This window comes from Labrus mixtus, chromosome 22 (assembly GCF_963584025.1).
Source record: "Labrus mixtus chromosome 22, fLabMix1.1, whole genome shotgun sequence".
Lineage (NCBI taxonomy): Eukaryota > Metazoa > Chordata > Actinopteri > Labriformes > Labridae > Labrus > Labrus mixtus.
Window position 1 is genome coordinate 17778692 of NC_083633.1, and position 19471 is coordinate 17798162.

The 19471-nt window shown below is 41.9% G+C and overlaps 3 protein-coding genes across 3 annotated transcripts; 2 read left to right on the forward strand and 1 right to left on the reverse strand.

Moving 5' to 3' along the window:
* The first annotated feature begins 262 nt into the window (after positions 1-262).
* Positions 263-5071, forward strand: LOC132956269 (fibroblast growth factor 6-like). The gene is made up of 3 exons (XM_061029621.1): positions 263-958; positions 1476-1579; positions 4264-5071. The coding sequence occupies exons 1-3, from the start codon at positions 616-618 to the stop codon at positions 4438-4440; spliced, it is 624 nt and encodes a 207-aa protein (XP_060885604.1). The 5' UTR covers positions 263-615; the 3' UTR covers positions 4441-5071.
* A 4880-nt stretch (positions 5072-9951) lies between these two features.
* fgf23 (fibroblast growth factor 23) lies at positions 9952-11669 on the forward strand. Its single transcript, XM_061029622.1, has 3 exons — positions 9952-10268; positions 10362-10465; positions 11150-11669. Exons 1-3 carry the CDS (start codon positions 10034-10036, stop codon positions 11609-11611), a joined length of 801 nt encoding a protein of 266 aa, XP_060885605.1. The 5' UTR covers positions 9952-10033; the 3' UTR covers positions 11612-11669.
* A 2777-nt stretch (positions 11670-14446) lies between these two features.
* On the reverse strand, positions 14447-18415 carry tigarb (TP53 induced glycolysis regulatory phosphatase b). Its single transcript, XM_061030049.1, has 6 exons — positions 18306-18415; positions 17999-18036; positions 17749-17870; positions 15921-15998; positions 15710-15820; positions 14447-14891 (listed from the first exon to the last, which is right to left on the reverse strand). Exons 1-6 carry the CDS (start codon positions 18335-18337, stop codon positions 14457-14459), a joined length of 816 nt encoding a protein of 271 aa, XP_060886032.1. The 5' UTR covers positions 18338-18415; the 3' UTR covers positions 14447-14456.
* Between the last annotated feature and the right edge of the window lie 1056 nt (positions 18416-19471).

Genomic DNA, 19471 nt, shown 5'->3' on the forward strand with positions numbered 1-19471 from the left:
TTTGGTCAGTTTTGGTAAACACGGTAACACCGGGGCTCTCTGAAGTGCTAGTTCACTGTAGGATTTGTAAAGGTCACACTGATGAGGGTTTATTTTGAAAAGTACCACAGGAAACGCCGCTTCACATTCTGTCTTTCTTGTTTGCCGCTAATGTGAAGGTGCTGCACCCCCCATCACTCCTATCAGAACTGCTGCTGCTGGGGTCCTGTAACTCTCTCTCTCTCTCTCCTCCTCCTCCTCCTCCTCCTCCCATCTCCTACTTTTGAAAGGGGGCGCAGCAGTGAAGTCACAGTGATGTCATTGTAGGATGTGAGTGTCGGACAAGGTGAGCTGGTTTTTTTTGTTGTTGCGGTGAGTGGTTGTGTACCCTCCACTGCCAGCGTTGCCTGAACAGAGGCGCGGAGCGGCGAAAGATGATCATCGCCACCGGCACCAAATCAAGCTCCGACGCGCTCCGTGCCTCTCCTCCTCCTCCTGCTGCTGCTGCTGCTGCTGCTGCTCACATCTCGGGCTATGGGGCCTTGATCTGCCTTGATCCCCAAATCAGCCTTTACCGCCACCATGCCAAAGGACAAAACATAAGAAGAGTTGCATTTTTAGGGCAGGTAACTTTGGATGGCCATTGCGCAAAGGTGCCTCTACAGCATGTCCAGCGGGGCCAGGACGCACTGGACGCTGCCAGCAGTTCTTGTACTGTGGACTTCTCTCTGGGGGATCGCTTCTTCTTATCCGATTCCAAGCAGGACTAACGCGACTTCGTTGGAAAAGAAGTGGGAGACGCTTTTCTCGCGCTCCTATCTGGGTATCGCCGGGGGGAAATCGGAGCTGAACTGGGAGAGTGACTATTTGCAGGGCATCAAAAGAGTGCGGCGACTGTACTGCAACGTGGGAATTGGGTTTCACCTGCAGGTGCTCCCGGACGGCAGGATAAGCGGAACACACAACGAGAACCAATACAGTGAGTTTGCACTCCGGGACCTCGATCGAGAGAGAGAGAGAGAGAGAGAGAGAGAGAGAAAAAAAAACAGCGTAACCTCTATGCATGGAAGTTAGTGCGGGTCACTTGTCGTCCTCCTGCGTGATATTTAATAAGAGGTGTCGGCGTGGTTGAAAGTTTTCGAAAGCAAAAACAGTGCGCTGAGCCTCGCATCCGTGCAGTGCGAAATATCCTCCCAAGCCAAAAACATGACATGAATGCTTGGACCCAGTTTAGACTCTCACTTATTTTTACCCTGCAGCAGGACACACACACACACACACACACACACACACACACACACACACACACACACTTACACACTCAGTACGCAGTTAACCGCACACAGGACATCTGAATGCTTAAACTGCACAAAAGGTGCATGTTCAGGAGAGAGAGAGCATCATCCAGTCGCAATGCACCTGCAGGGTTCCACCCATCAGTGCTGCAGAGGCCACCTCTCTGTGTGACACCCTTCCTAACTCTGTGTCTCCTTTAGGTCTCATAGAGATCTCCACCGTGGACCGAGGAGTCATCAGCATGTTCGGAGTGAGGAGTCAGCTGTTTGTCGCAATGAACAGCAGGGGAAGGTTATACGGAACGGTACGCACACACACACACACACACACACACACTGGCACACACACTGGCACACACACATCCTGCTCGGTGTAAGATGAGTTCATGGAGCTTCTGCATCCTGTGGGTTTATGAGCACTGTTGTGTTTATTAATATGCTCTGATGATAGGGGGGGTTTTCACAGGGGTCCCAATGGAGAATGCTTTAATGTCAAAAATGTTTTTTTCTCTTGGCCACAAAGTGCACTCAAGTAAAAGTAGAGCCACCACAGTATAAAAGTTCTCCATTACATGTCAGAGTCCTGCACATGAGTTTTATGAATTCACAGACATTTATTCAGCCAAATGTTATTTAAATGTCTAAAGGAGAAGAACTCCCCTATCAGTGTGTATACATAAACATGACTTATAATGATTTACTGATGGCCTTACATGTGCTGTTCTTTTTTTGGGTCAGGATGTTTTACATGAAAAATGCAAAGTCATTTGTAACCGTTAAGTAATGGAGCGACTCTGAGGTGTAGTAAAAAAATAAGTGTCATAGTAACAATAAAACAGATAATCAAGTAGACTCAAAATAATGCTTAATGCGCCTCATGTCGCTGTTTTTAAACTTAAAATCTCCCCCTGCTTTAACACTCAAATGATGTGTTGAATTACGGGGCGGAAAAGGCTTTTTAACCCTTAATCTGACACCTACCCCCGAAGAGACGACCACTCGAACCACTGTATAGAATAATAAATCGTATGTCTGATGGTCTTATTTGCCTTTAGTTGCTCATAAAGAGTCATCAGTATTCATAATAGCTTGTTTCATAAGCAGCTAAAAACTCCTCACAGGAGCTTTAAAGGACGCTGTTAGAGAGGCCTTCATTGATCTCCAGAGGGGACACACGGGGGCTATAAGCAGCACGAGCACATAAATTATAACAAATAGAGAAAAGTAAAATGTTACCTAGGCAGTTTTTGATTTCACTAGTATTGCAGAACTGGCTCAAGCAAAGTCGTAGCAGGCAGCAGAGCACAGTATATGCAGAGAATGATAATATCGACTTAAACTTCCTGCACAGAGCAGGACTAAGAATTAACACCATGTGGGGGTTTTCTTTGTAATAATATTAAGATGTGATGCCTTTATGTGTATCCAGCCTCATCGAGAAGCAGAAAACAAACTCACAGTGAAACTTAATGAGTCATTGATGTAAGCTAACCGCCACTTACCGAGCGTTCACGATCGAACCGATGACTTTTAACTTTTAGCTCAACTCACAACCGTCTCGAAAAGTGAAGATCTTCTAAAAGGGGCAAATCCCATATAAACAAATCTTCATTATATGAATATTTAAAAATCACCTTTGTTTTTTCTACATGAATTTCTTACCTGAAATTTCGATGGAGTTTCTTTCATAATACACATAGAAAACTCCACTGTACAATTCATGCTGTTAAACATGAACTCAAACTTACACATCTTGTAAAAAGTGATGTAAACATTAAACAAATTAAAGTCTATCACTGCAGCAGGAACACTAAACGTTCAGTACACCGTGTTAACAGTACTTAAACTTTATGTATACTTAAAGCTCCTGTGAGCAGAATTTAGCCGGTTATGAAAGAGGCTTAAATGAATACTGATGACTCTTTATGAGCTGCAAAAGCAAACGAGACCATCAGCTACAATAGATATTTTTCTATCCAGTTGTTCTTAACGTGTAAAATCTCCACCGGGGGGGTAGGTGTCAGACTAAGTGAAAAGTGCACGCTGCAGAAACTGCATTTTTTTGGTGTTCATTTTCCACATCACAGAGTCTTAGTAAGTGATTTATTTGACTGTTTTTTGTTTTTAAAAAACTGGACTTAAACATGTACAGGACAAGATCAGCAGATCAGCGATAAGATTCACTTTGTCCACAGGGGGGCGCCAAAATCGACATGAACCAAAAGTTCCTCACAGGAGCTTTAATAATTGTCTGATTTGTAAAATTCCCGGATGAGCTCTATTGGCTTATTAAACAGAGAACTAGCTCTTAAAGTGTGAACGTAAATTAAATGATGGAGCTTCTTAACTAAAAATACTTAACTTTATATAAAGCTGGATATCAAACCTCAACATTTTTAGGAGGTTTGAAAGTCCCCAAAATGTCCTTGGTCTGGTGTGATGGGACTTTATCTAATTTTAATAATAATTTTCTCACTTTTGGCTTTTTATGTTGTTTCAACAATGAATATTTAAAAATTCTAGTTGTATTATTAAGAAACAGGACTGAATATCTTACTTTGGGCTCTGTATGTGTGTTATAACTCGTGGAAAATGTTACTTCTTTTGTCTAATTCAGCATTTTAATGGATTACAATTTGTCAACTTTTAGAAGTTGTACTTCACCATATTGTGTCTCCGTTTCCTAATGCCTTACAAATAGTTCAGCAGTCCATCATAACTTATTTTAATCATTAGGGATTATCTGTGAGTTAAAGCGGCAGGCTGGTATCTGCTTTGGAAAGGGGCATTTCTTTTTGCAACAACATGCCACCTCCTCCAGTTTCCCTCAAAGCATGCTTTGTAGGCCGGCTGTCTGCCAAAGTAAAGGTCACGCAGAAACCATGCATATGTTGTGATGATCATCCTGTGCTGTTATGAGATTTAGGCCTACTTAAACCCTCTCTCTCTCTCTTTCTCTCTCTCTCTTTTTTGTTTTTGTTTTTTTTAGAGATTCTTCGTGGACGAGTGCAAGTTCAAGGAGACTTTGCTGCCCAACAATTACAATGCCTACGAGTCTTTTGTTTACAAGGGCTTCTATATCGCCCTCAGCAAGCATGGCCGCGTAAAGAGAGGCAACAAGGCCACCACCGCCATGACTGTCACACATTTCCTCCCGCGGCTATGAGAGGAGGAACCGGCAATAGCTCCCTAATTTTGCACATGTGGATTGTTCTTCCAGGTAACACGGAAATGCAAAGTCATGTTACACGTGCGGACGGACTGTGAAAGAAAACACACAAAATATTTATTCTGTTTATATATCTGTATATTTGGATAGCTATCTTTGTATATGTTCAGTGCTGCTTATTGTTTTTATGGACGGGGGAGAGCTGAAGCCTTTGCCTGTCTCACTTTACCTTGGTGCTTGCTGTAACCGAACGGACGCGTCACTTCCTTTTTTTTTTTGAGATGAGGGATGAGCTGTATCCTGTGCTTTTAAAGAGTGAAACGAATACTTTTTATTACCTCAAAGAACCACTTTACTAGAATAAAGGGATGCATGGACTTTTTGCTGAAATATCTGCTAGGTTTATAATTAATTCAACTTTTTTTTTTTTTTTTTTTGGGAAAGCGCTTGACGGCTCCCTGCTCCACGTCCAGCAGTGGGGGTTAAAAACTTAAATGCACTACCTTTGCTGCACGATTTAAAGGTGCCTTGGTGTTCCCACTTGTGGCCCCCTTAAACTTGCATGTAAGAGACACCCGCTGGAGTCAGAAATAGGGCTGACACTCCGCAGAGGGCCTCAGAGGACGGGGGGGGGGGGGGGGGGGGGGGGGGGGGGGGGGTTGAACTATCTCTGGTTTATTTTCTTTTCTGTAATTAGATCGATTAAGTAATATACAATCTGTGGTCGAGACCAGAGAGTGGTCGGCCATGGAAGCTGGCAGGAGGCCACAAGTTTGACTATGTGGCTAATAAACAGGGTGGAATACTTTTCTATCCAAGCATGGAGAACTTTTTTTTCTTTCAGACCTGGCTTGCACAAGAAATCGACTGAGCGGATAGATTTGCGAGCGCACAGTAGAAACTGCACATTGTCCTGAAAAGAGCTCCTACAGTAACGTAGGCTGCTGTTTTTTTTTTTTTTTTTTTTTTAAAGAAGCTTTTGCTGCTGTTGAACATGATGTCCAAGAAAAACGTTGTAAATAGTCGCAAATGTAAAAAGACAAAGAATTCAGGAGTTTTTTTTTTTTTAACGCTGCTTTGTCGCAGTTTGCCTGAGCGAGGCAAAAAGAGTTCAGGTTGCACAGTAAACCATCCATGATGGTGCCTAAATATTTTTTTTGGTATGAATCCTTCCCCTTTGCCATTTCGCCTCGCGTGGATTTCACTTTGTAGGGTTTTGGTGGAGTTTGTTTGTCCCCTGGGACTCTTCCCCAGCCTGTCTGCCTGCCTGCCCGTGCGCTCTGCAGCAGCACTGCAGTGGCTGCGAGGTGTCGGAGCTCGAGGCAGATTTAAATGCAATTACGGATGAGTCAGGGGTGTGTCCTGAAGAAGTGAAGGACAGTGCAGATGGTGGATGGGATGCACACTAGGAAAAAATGTCTAATTTCTACTGACTTTAGCCTTGATTTTATGGATGGAAATGAGCTGTAAGAGAGCATCTTTTGAATATCTTGTTATTGATTGAAGTATTGGTGTGCATGGCGGCAGTTTGTGTGCAAAGCTGGAGATGAACCCCACTTTGTTCAACCATGCCGAACAGTATGTAGTGAATATCTTGTAACATATTCTAAGGATGCGTTTCTTGCCTCGCTCAGTTTCCAAGAATCTTCCTATAGCCTGCATCTCCCTGCATACTTTCTGCAGCTGTTCACTTGAAAACTTGAATCTTGCCTCCATCCGTTCCTGAGAGGAAGCAGGACTATTTAAATCCAGGAAAGACGTATGCAAAGGAGCCGGCTCTGCTTGTCTTTGTTGTTCGTCATACCCCCCCCCTGCAGGAATGTGGATCGGCCAGGATGACAGGCTGCCTCCCACATACCTGAGGCCCTCTCCTGCCCCTCCCCCCCACCAAATCCTCCTCTATCACCCCTCACCGCCCACCTCTATACCCACCTCTTACCCCCCTCCAAACCCGCTGCAGACAGGGACCTTGGGATTCCGGCTGTAACCCAGGAGCTTCCTCCTCTCCTTTCAGCCTTTTTTAGTTCAAGGTCAGAGTCATCATCCGGCCTTGGCCTCGACCCCAGTGGCCGCGGTGGTCGGCTAAATGGGTCGCACTGTTTCCATGAAATAAGAATTTAAAGCATCTTTTTCATCAGAAAACACAGTTTTGTTTTTTTGTGTAAAAGTGAACTCATGACTGGTTTCTCAACTGAACAGACATATTCTTTAAAATCGCCTTTCTTCTTCTAATTAAGAGCCTCACCTCTTTAAAATGCAGCTCCACAACATGCCGCCCCCCCCCCCCCCCCCTCCCCTTTCCAGGCACTGGTGCTGGGATATTTCTGGGGAGGGGACATCTGCAGAGTGAATGCAGTGTGTAGAGGAGCAGAGTCACGCAGAGCCTCACCTCTGCTGCTGCTGCTGCTGCACTCCAATCCTGCAGGATGGCACCACAGCCAAAACCCTCAGGAGGCTGCTGCTGCTGCTGCTGCTGGGCGGCACCCCCCCCCCCCCCCCCCCCCCCCCCCCTGGACCCTGAAACTCTTTTTCACTACACAGTATCAGCTGCTGCTCATTTGTCTCATTTTTAACAGTATTTTTCCCCTCACATGTCTATCGCTTTTTTTCTGTCCGAGGACATACATTTTTTTTTTTTTTGCAGAGATGCTTAGCTCAAACAAAAGGACTTGTTGCTGCTGTAGATGAGGCGGAGTAAGATACAACAGATGCACGCTCCTGGTTTGGAGTAAAATCATTGTTGTTGACAGAAGTAGAATACAAAAAAAAAAAAATCTCCACATTTTTGCTTTTTTTTCTGCTGCGAAAGGTGTTGAAGTGATCATTCAGCATGTACGACAAGAAGCACTTTTTCATGCCTCCCCCCCCACACAGTCGAGACGTCGTGAGAAACACCTTCTAAAAGGACGTCTTGAGCATAAGCTATCGTTTTCTGTAAACAAGTAGAGCTGGATCCCTAAAAAGAGTGCGGGCCTGTGTCTTAAAAAAACAAAAGGCTCAACTTTCAGCTTCGACCAAAATTTTGTACCCAGATTTCTGTCGACCCCGCAGCTTATTGTAGATCAATTCACATTGAAGCGAAGGTGAGGAATAACTTTTTTTTTAACAATGTGCATTGATCTATCAGCATGCCTGAGCCCCGCTCTTAATTAGGGGTGTGCGCTTCATGTGTTTGTTTGTTTTCAAACTCCAGCTCTGAAAGGGAGTGAGGCTTCACCCTATTCCTCTCATCTCTGTTCTCATATACCTCACCCTCTGCCTTAGTTTTGGTTTGCTGATGACTGTAAATGAAGACGAAACAAACGTCAGTTCTTTGTTTCTGAAAAACAGACAATGCTAAGTAAGGATATTAAAGTTTTTTCCTTTTATTTTTGTACGTATGTGCTGTGCACAGCAGTCTACTGTATTCCTGAGACAACAATAAAAGTTTTTTTTTTAACTGTTTGCTTTCAATGTGTCTTTCTTCTTGTATGAAGCAGTTTAAGGAGATGTGTTCAGATCTTTCACTTATAAGTAGAAGCACCACCACAGCATTACAAGTATATAAAAGTCCTGACATGAAGAAACAAATTCAGTAAAAGTGCAAAAATATCAACAGCTCCTGACAAACAGCTGCAATGAGCCTGCTTGTAATCATATCAGTCAAGCATACTCTTATCAGTCATGAAGTCAAAGCGGATGATTTCTAAAAAAAATCACCCCTGTTAAAGACTTTCTATGTGATTTTTCACACTTAAATGTAGAAATCAAGTATATCCTCTGAAAATAACTCTGTGAGTCATGACTGTCTACAATGGGTGTAACACCCGAGTCCCACTGTCTGTGATGTTTTCAGAGTTTTCAGAGTCCTATCTTCACTTTGTTTACATCGCCCGGACGGCCGGCTGACTCCTCCCCTCGTGTATAAAAGTTGTTTAATTGAGGGACTAGAGAAAAGAAGAATAACATACTGTACTCACTGCTTAACTGTGTTTCTAGATCACGCTCATTTCAGGTAAATTTACATTCAGTGTGAAGATACGAGCATAATAAAGATCGCTAGCATTAGCATGCTAACACAACAATGCACCGCAAGTTGTTTTAGTTTCATGCTGGTGCTCAAGGGCGACATCTGCTGGATCAAAAAATCACATATAAAGCCTTTAAGTGTGTGCAGACAAAGACGTGAGCTATTCAGACCGGAACTTTTTTCAGATCAGGCTGTAAACGTTCTTATCTCTGCTGTCAAAATGAGAATTTTTGAACAGTTGTGTATGTGAATTGTGGGGCTTTCGAAGCTAGCCCTCTAGTGGACACTCGAGGAACTGCAGTGATTTTACACTTCTGCATTTGGCTCAATTTTAAATCATGGGAGGTCGCCACTTCTAAACCTAGGGGTCAAGCCCCTCAACAGAGTCCTAAGATGGGAAGGAATAATAATATGCAAAATAATAATAATAACAGTGATGTGGCATAAATATTTACGTTTTTCTTATATTTAAAAATATATATAATATGACAATTTGGACCATAAAAAATAATGACATTGAAACTGTCTGAGAAGTTGAGAGTGGAAATCTGTCATGTCATGCCATGAAAACAGAGATATGTCAAGAGGCAACTACTACACACTGCTTTGAGCCCAAAGGGAAAGAACAGGTTTAATTTATGATTTAAAAAATGCATTTAATTTTATATTCTACTTTTGCAGCTTTATTTCTGAATCTACATCTGAAAGTAACCTGATGAGTATAAAGTTTCATACAATAAAAATACTTAAACATTAAACTGTATGCTACTGAAGTGTGTTTTTCTCCGGCTAGAAGAGAGACAGAATTCAGACCTTTAAGAGGCTTCTTTTTTTTTTTTTTTACACTGGTCTACAGTTTAAAGAGTTCTATGCTGTAACTACTTCGTCCAGAAATAGTTTTCAAAATCTATTTCAGAGTCTCCCAGTGAGGCAGAACTAAACAAGCAGGTGGCTCCCTCTGCTGGTGACATTTTGAACATGTTGATTTGGTGCGTAAAAGCTGCAAACGGAACTACCCACAAATAGTGCCCAAACATTTTGTTCATAGTCAATCTCGGTTGGACAAAACTGGAAGTTCTTTAATATAATTTGGTATTAAATTCGTGATTATAAATCGAACCAGAATTCTGATATTAGATCTTAAACGAACCGAAAGCACCTTGTATCCTTCTTTTTCAGTCTGCATGTTTGTCTTGCTTTTTGTTTTCTTGCTCGACACACAATGTGACACTAAACAAAAACTCAACGTGTGGACTGTGGACCATTAGGAAATAGTCTGAGAATAAATAAAGTTTAAGGTGGATGAGTCAAGACGTATCACCAAAAATAAGAGTCCTGTCTGACCAAGAGCATCAGGGTAAACAGACAGAGGTGGAAGTGGCCCTTCCGCTGCAGAAAACCCGCACATCTGCTTTGGGGGCGAGTTTCTTTTTTAACCCAAAAGGATGTGAGCAGGAGTGGCACTCGGGGGGCTTTAAATAGGAACTGTCTCCAAACTTTGGGACAACAGAGCATCTGAAAACCTCCCAGCAGCTCGCAGTGGAAAGCGTCGGGTTTTTTTTTGTTTGTTGCTGCTGCAGGATGGACGTCAACAGGAGACTGGGGATGAGGGACACTGTGCTGGCGCTCTTCCTCGCTGTCATGCAGGGATTTCCTCTCGGGGAAACGGCACCGAACCACTCACCGCTGGTTGGATCCAACTGGGGGAACCCGAGGAGATATGTCCACCTGCAGACATCCACAGACCATAACAACTTCTACCTGGAGATCAGATTAGATGGCACCGTGCGCAAAACCACCGTCAGGAGTTCATATAGTAAGATTCATGCCCATTTGATTTTTGAAATGTTGGTATATAAAAAGTTCTGTCTTTAACAGCTTGTTGCTCATCCTCTCTTCTTTCCTGCAGGTGTGATTTTACTGAAAGCAGAAACGAGAGAGCGCATCGCCATCCTCGGAGTCAAGAGTAGCCGCTACCTGTGTATGGATTTGGAGGGAAACCCATTCAGCTCTGTAAGCAAAAACTTTCCTCCAGTTCGAATGATTGACCAGAAATGTCATCTATAAACTTTCCTAAACTTTTGATCCTGTGTGTCTAGTTTGGCACCCTTGAAACGAGTTTTAAAAACGCTTTCTAGAACGTGTTCTTTTTTTAACGCACAACTTTATGACGTCAGTTCAGTCAAATCTTGTTTTCTCAGTTAGGCTGATTTACCTTTTTTATGAACTGATCAAAAAAACTTTTTATTTGTTCTCAGGTTTGGGGCGTTTTACGCACAGCTTTCTATCCAGTTACGCGCTTTTACGCAAAGCTTTCTATCCAGTTACGCGCTTTTACGCACAACATTACAGCAACAACTGGTTCATTAGTTTTTCTGTTCTATGATTTCATTGATAACCAAGCGAACCAAAGTGAACTTATTTCGCCAAAGTTTAGCTTTTTGACAGACATGTTCCTTAAAAGCAAAGAAAAAAAATGTATCGAGCAAAAAAACAACAACATATTTTGGGAAATAAACGCGAAATAACCAATTTTTTACACTTTAATTTGCACTATTGCTGATTGATTTTCGTTTTCACAACCTCTCCCACAGGTAGGCCTCTCTTAACATTTCGCTTTTGCTATAAATATGTTCTGTGTCTGTGCAAAATTCAATAGAATATATTAAAGTTCCCCCTCTCCTTACTTTCTTTCAGCCCATCTGCCTCAGGGACGACTGTCTGTTCAACCACAAGCTTCTGGAGAACAACCGGGACGTGTACTACTCCATCCGGACCGGCATCCTCTTCAACCTGGAGGGCTCTCGGCAGGTGTTCTCGGCGGGCCAGAACCTTCCGCAGACCTCCATCTTCCTCCCCCGGAAGAACACGGTCCCGCTGGAGCGCCTCCTGCTCAGGGAGAAGAGGAACCAGGTGGTGGATCCCTCGGACCCGCTCAACGTCTTCATCGGCAGGACCGAGGAGGGCTCGGACTCCCGGGCCGTGCCGGAGGACGATGCCGACTTGGAGCTGGAGCTGGAGCTGGAGGTGGAGTTCGAGGCCGGGGACGATGGGCGCAACGTGTCCCGGGAGACGGCGCTGGCTCCGTCCGTCGACGACCCCTGGAACGTGCTGTCGTCCAACCCGGGAAGCCCCCGGAGCTCCGGAACCATTGGGTGATTTAAATACCAAACAAATCCTGCTAATCTAATCTGAGTGAATCCAAGTTTTACTTTGTAGTTTGATATTATATGAGGGGAAACAGGCCTTTAAATCAGTTATTTAAAAAAACAAATGAAAGTAGACCATTCAGGTATTTCCTTCTTTTCATCTCTCATTCAAAAAAACCTGAGCTATCAGACTTGACATGCAGTCTCTTTTGCACAATCTATAGTGTTTGTACATCCTCTGCTTTGGTATCAGATTGAAGTTACATCAATCAAGTTAATGATTTTTGCCTGGGTTCACTTTATCAATAATGAAACAATAATGAAATTAGCCTAAATGTTATTCCTACAGGACTGAAATCTGACACCCAAGCAGAGTTTTAAGTTTTCTCTTTCAGGTTGCTGTTGCTCCAGAGAGGTTTATCAAAGCTGATTTATTTGGAGTTATTCATTACAAGTTGTGCAACCTCGTAAATTATTTTTTGTGACATTGCAATCAAAGCTCTGTCCAACTTTTATCTGAAAAGCAAACTAGGCCATAGAAACTAATAATCCCAACACTAGAGTAAGTCCTTTGTGTGTGTTTTTGTTTGGTCTCTTTGAGGTTTTTTACAGCTGGTCTGAGAAACCCACTTTTTTTAAAGTGACTTTTGAGTTAGTTGAATAGAGAAGCATTTCTTTGTGTACCTCTGTTGGACTGAAGGGACCGTTTGGTGGTGTGAAACTAGGCCAACAGGGATTTGAAGATGACATAAATATACTTTAAGAGGAGCGTTTTAGTTGAGTTTTGCCTGTATTTTAAAATCCGTAGCTCACAGAGTCGGATAGAGAATAGCTGTTGTGTTAATGTGTCTGTATATGAAAAGTGTAATTCATGACTTGAAGGAATATAAGTACAGGGTAAATCACCTTTACAGAGCAGTACATCTTGATATGAAATCTGAACTCTGAGATCTCTACAGGTGCCGGGCACCACCAACTGTAAACATGTCATCCAGTCCCAAAGAGTATTTATTTATTTAATTCCATTCCTTTCTTGTTATTTATGGTATTTATACTCAAAGATGTACATAAAGAGAACACGGTTTGTCTTTGAATGTATGAGTTGGACTTGTGGATAAAGTGTTGCTGGAATTTGGGACAAAATAAACAAAGGAAACATTAAAAAAGTGTTGTGTGTCATTTATGCAAACCTGATGAGCCTCCAAACAGGAAGTCATGAACATGTTCAATCAACACCGACAGAAATAAAACAGTTGCTTCATATTCTGCACGTTTACGGGATATTTACATAAAAGGGAACACGATTCATTTCTCATTGGTCCTTTGACAAATAAAACAACTGTTTGACATTTTGGAAACACCGCTTCAGCTGCTGCAGTTGCCAGGCAACCACATATAGCTTCCAGGAAGTCACTGCTAACCTCCAACTTTAAAGATTTTAAAACGTATCTTTGTGTCGTTCTAGACGAACAACACGAGGCATTAACATTTCTATAATTTAAGTTATGAAGTCTGCACTTTCTTTTTTAGATTGAATACATTATTGATGATGTACTAGAAGCAGAATATTGAAGCTACTTAAGTGTGATTGGACATTTCTGCTAACTGTCAAATCCCTTCAAAGTGAAGAAAAGAGTCTTCGAGGTTACTCCAGTTCAGAGGAAGCTGATCTCGTCATATGTTTGAGATATGTTACAGAAGCACAGGGGTTACACTCGACAAAGAAATGTGTGTCAGGGATATGAAAGATCAGGGATGCTTGAAAAAACCAAGACTAAGTTAGCAGGTACATCTTATATGAAACATTTAGTTATTTATCAGAATAATTTAATACTTAACAAACAGCTCACTCTTTGTCTTAAACCCTGCTGCTCTGATTTGTTGCATGACCAGAAAAACAATCACTTCGTCTTGCAGTTTTTTTCCCCCCACAAAGTGATACAAAAAGAAGCACTCAAACAAAACAAGTCAGTGTTGTTCACGTTATATTGCACAAAGTCAAATAAGCTGATGAGATGACAGAAGACTCCACCTCATCAGTAGGTCCAAACAGAAGTGACAAAACAAAACCGACAGGCATCGAAATCCCTTCTGCTACAAGCAGCACTGTATAAATGCTGTCACACATAATCTGAGATTTTCTATTAGTCCCTTTGTGCTTGTTCAGAATAGTGTTGTATTTTTAGCTCTTTTTTTTTTGTTACCTTGAAGTTTTAGAATTAAAAGATCACGTCGTTCTTTGAATTATTCAGGCCGTGATGAGCTTCGAGGCTCAGCCATACAGCCGAGAGGAGGGGAGGGAGGGAGGGGGATAAAAACTCTAAAAATAGAAAAAGATAAAGCACTTCAATTTAACACTGAGAGGCCTCGAATAAACACTCACAAATACAAACGCCACCGATGTCTCTTTGCAGTATTTTTATGGAGTGCATCACTGCATTATCTCACGTCGACTATAAATATGATGATTCAGTGTTTTCATGTTGTATTGCACGAGTTCAAGGAGAAGACACACACACACACACACACACACACACAATGACAGAGCTTCATAACATATGCAATAGTTCTGACTTTGGTATAACATGATAAACGAGGTGATTAAAATACACATTAAAAAGTACACACTGGCCTCCAGCTGGGAGGATGAGGAGTGTTTGATAACACAGTAGTGCAAAATGATTTTGACTCACTATCAACATTTAAACACGTCTTTGACCCTGTGCATTGAAGTGTGACGTTACCTGCGGTAACTTTGAGGTCTTCTCCTCCCCCCCCCGCCCCCCCCCCCGTAGTGCTTTTGATTGTTCGCGTCAGAGAGACGGTGTTTCCATCCCTTTTCTTCCCCCTCGACATTATTCAGCAGCTTGGAGGTCGTCCAGGTGACTCTTCCTGTTCGTGAAGACGCAGCGAACAGCGGTGAGGACGGGAGAGCCGGACTCAGACTTGCTCAAGGTGACGAGGAAACGGGCGATTCCCGTGTTTGGACAGGGTGCGAACAGCTGGGACATCCTCACCCCCGCGGGCAGAGAGCTGTCCAAGTCCTCCACCAGGTGTTTGTTGGCTACTCGGATGTAAGCGCCGTGACTCACGACCAGGGCGTGGACCGACACTCCCCGGAGGCCGTCGTCTGCAGAACCGGCGGGGGCAGTGTCCGAGGAGGCGGCGGCGGCCGAGGTCCCGTTTGCGGCTTCTGATAATCCCGCAGAAGCGTCTGGTTGGGACCAGCCGTGCTCCTCCAACAATCCTTTGAAAAGGACTTTGAGGAACTTTTTGAACCGCAGCCTCACCTGGAAGCAAGGTGACATTGAGCCAGAGCTCAGAGGTGAAGGTTCAACCAGAAGAATATTGTAAACCTAAGCCGGTCTGAGTGCGTGCATGAACCGTCACACAAGCCTTTATGTAATTTGACAGCCTTGTTTTCTTTCTTGTTTAATAACTCTACTTCTATGTGGAACAAACTCCCAGAAAACTGCAGGTCAGCTGAAACTCTCAGCTCTTTTAAATCAACACACCTGTTCACAGCTGCCTTTAATTAAACAGCGTTAATAAGATTCAAAACTTTTTCTCTGCACTGTAATTATTATTTTTTTAAATTATTTTTATTTGAACATATTTTCAGATTGAATAATTTCAGTGATTTTTAAATGTTCTATTTTAATGTTTCTTTTCTTTCCTCTGTCGTGATGCTTTTGATGTCTTGTGTGAAGCACTTTGAATTGCCTTGTTGTTGAAATGTGCGACATGAATAAACTTGCCTTGCCTTACTTATCAGCATGTCAAGCAAATATGTTGCATTTGACTTCTATTTAAAAATGTATTGATTCATTAATTGGACAAATCTGTTCAAGCTTTAAGAGTAAAACACTGAATTAATGTTGAATAACTCACAGATTACTCAGGTCTCCTTGTTTGCATTGATAAAATTCTCGGTTTTCTATATATTACTTTCTGTATGGAATAAAAACAAAGTCATCAACAGTGATGTCTGCCATGAGTTCTTAAATGAAATACCAAACATTGAGCACAGGGGGGCGCTGTTGCACAAGCTACACACTCTCTTGACCTTGTGTTTCACTTAGTGGCTGTTTGAGAAAGACTGACTCACCTGGTCCAAAGTCTCTCCCCCGGGAGGTGTGAAATCACGACACGACTGACCAGAGGCGTTGGCCATGTTCTTCAGGTCTTCTTTAGGATGACCTTCACAAACACCAAAACCCTGCGTTCACAAAACAAACCACCAATTTAGAGTTCTGAAAACAAACTTATCATACAACCACTTTAAACTTTGAAGAAGTGCAAAAACCAACCGATCTTACCCTCTCTCTGAGTAACGGCTCCAAAACCATCTCCATGCCAGAGCAGTGAGTGTTGTTGCTCAGAATGAGTTCAGCCGTCTGACAGAGGAAACGAAGACTGGAAATTACTGACTCCCAACATTTGTGAAGTGCATGAAAAGAATCTGCCACGCTCAAACCGAAAAGTCATGAATACATCGTCAGCATCAGTGAGTCAAAGACCACAGAGACATGAACGCTCACACAACTATTTCATATCTGGACTGAAAGTCTTTCAAATGCATCCTGTTCCTCCGTCTTTCTTCACGATCAGGAGGAAACAAGCGACTGGTTTGATACGGTTATTCGTTCCTGATGGGAGAAAGAGTGAAGCCACTCATATTCAAGGCTCAACAGATTCCCATATTTACAGATTACCTATGAGCCAAACCGAAACATATAACTCAGAATGACTTAAAGCACCTGAAGGCAGTCGTGACATCAGTCTCATTAATAATGTGTGGTTTAATGTCAGTGTAGCTCCGACAAAAGGCTACAATCCTCATGACCAGAGGGTGTTCTAAACCAGTATACATTTTGTATTGAATGTTTTTATTTTATTTTATATACTTTATTAACCCTTGAGGGGAAGTTCTCTGTTGTTCTGAGACACACACAGAGGCCTGATTTACACACATGCACAAACAGGACCTGTGGACATGCATTAATGGAGAGATGTCAGAGTGGGACTGCTACGCAAGCAGAGCGTCAAGAGCTGTTGGCGGTTCTGTGCTTTGCTCAAGGGAACCTGGGCAGCACTCTCGAAAGCGACCTGGCAACATCTCCAGCGACCAACTTCCACACTTTTGAACCGGCGACCGTCCGGTTCTCAACCCAAATCTCTGCAGGCCGAGTTACTTAGGCTCCTCGAGATCGTTGGTTGACGGCCTGCCAGAACAACCCCCCCCCCCCCCCCCCCACCGGATTGTTGATGGACGGCTTGCCTCCCCCCACCCCCTTGCTCCCTATCCCTCTTCCTGCATCTTATCCCATCTCTCCCCCTATCCCTTTCCAAGCCCGGCGCAGTCTAGGCCTGTGAAGACTGTTTCGTCATTTCTGAAGATTTCTGCCTTTTAATAAGAAAGTTTTTTTCACTGTAACTTTTGCTGCTTTGCTGAAGTGCTCATGATGGATAGGCCGGATCTTTGTAACATAGCAATAAGTAAAGTCTTTTACCTGCTCAATTCAATTCAATTAAAAAAACTTTATTAGTCCCCAATTCAAAGGCACACAGAGCAGTAAAATAACAACAGTGCAGGTAGACGAAACATTTTAACCTAAATATAAAGTGTCAATTTAAATACAACTTTAAGCTTAAACTTAAAAATACAAAATATAAAAGAGTAGATATAAGTGGACAGTGATCGGACTGACAGATGTAAACAGAACTATGTGCAGTAAACGAGAAATAAATATATATATACAGAGCTATGTGCAAGTAGGCTAAATACTAAATGATAAGTTATTAAGGTGCATGGTGAAAAATGGAACAACAGAACTAATATAAACAATATAACAACCGGAATAAATAACCAGAACTGGATGAATACTGATGCTCTTTTGTAATGTTAACATAACAATGAGTAAGGTATTTTTACCTGCTTTTTGTAAAGTGTCTCGACACTTGTTATGAGTCGATGCTATACAAATAAAAATAGATTGATTGACTTAGACCCCAAAACCATTGATGTACAGTATGTACACAAAGTATACAGCTTTAAATCTGTGTTTGACATCCACATTGAAGAACACTTCTTATGGCCCTTTGTGTAGTGTTTTATAGCCATTGAGTAAGAAGGTGCAGTCTCACCTGTACTGCTCGTTGGAGGTTACTAACGAACACGTGGTTGAACGGGATTCCTTTGAGGTATCTTCCCACGGCCTCACCCTGCTGCACACCTGTCTCTGATAAGGACGTGTCCACACCTTGTCCTTAAAAAAAAAAAATCACAGAGCGGGTGCATGAGATACCTGTGATATAATAATACATTATGCATGCCATATAACCAAATTAAATCACCCATTATGTACAGGTAAATCACCCACAACACATAACCTACCTTGCAGAAGCTTGTCCCTGTTGTACTGTGTTTCTCCACTGAATGAAAACACAGCAATGACAAAAAAAATTATCAGTTTATTTAACATGCAACAACAAGCTAAGGATACATTTTTTAAATGTTTGGGGTAGCTCTGCAGAGAAGAAGTCAGAAAAGTCGCGTCCTTGTAAAACAGCTGATTCGGCCGCTGTGCCTCGTCACGAAACCAAAAACGTGAAATAAACAAATAATAAATTATTGTGTTTTCAAGTCTGTGAACATATACATAAACATATAACACTTTAAACTAATAATAATAATAACTTACTGCCGTACGAGCGTCAAACTGAATGTAAACATTTTCAGCAGCAGCAGTTTCGAGGTTACTTCCTCGCTGATGCGTGCGCAACTGATTTATGTGACGTAGAACCTGCGCTCTGAAGCAAAGCAAATCGCACTGCAGGGAGAGCTGCGTAATCATCAGGTACGGTGGCTTGGGAAGTGCAAAAGCAAAATTACAAATGTGAGACAAATTGACATTTTGAATAACCTTTTTACATTTTTAGAAAACAAAATTACAAAACCAAAAACACTTATACCAAGAAAAAAAACCACACAATTAGATCTTATCAAACAAATTTACAAACGACAGAATCTTGACAAAATGGGAATATACCAAATGTCGGAAGTGACCCGGAGTGAGGGGTCATTTTGTTTGTTTTGTTTTGTCGCAGTACATTCGCTTTCCGTCAAGATTCTGTCGTTTGTGAATTTGTTTGGGGGGGCTGGTGAAAGTGTTCTGCCTCTTATAAATTTGTCTCAGCGATTGTAAAAGTGTTTCACATCTTGTAAATTTGTTTTGTCCTTGGTAAATGTTTTTGGTTTTGTAATTTTGTTTCATAAAATGTAAAAATGTTTTTCAAAATGTAAATTTGTCTCACATTTTGTAAAAGTGTTCAACACTTTGTAATTTTGCTTTGCACTTCCCAGCCACCGTAATTATGCCTGAAGATCCGAAGTGAATATAAATTAAATAAAACGTTGTGTCATTTTTGTAATGCTGTTTTTTTTTCTACTCAGATTAATATTCACACATTCACTTAAGAGTTTTTCACTCCTGGACATCTTTAGGCCTTATTTTCTGAAATGTTTATGTGGAGGAAAAATCAAAAATATTTTAGGCAGCATGCTGACTGTTGGATTATCTGGAGTGAAACTTTTAACACACATCCTCATAATTCATGGTGGACAAATCTGATATACCCTTGTACTTTATGTTTTTGTAAACTGCTTGTTAAATACATTTCTTTTTTTTACTTGTATGTCTTTCAGCCTGTGAGTTCATTTGTGTTCAGTTGTGAAAGCAGTACAGCTTTTCTTGGTTTTGTCGCCCTCTAGTGGCAAAAACAAACTTCACAGACAGATCAGAGGCACAATTCAATGAATGAATAGTCCGCACAGTAGCAGAGGAGGAAGAATAATAAACAAGTCAGA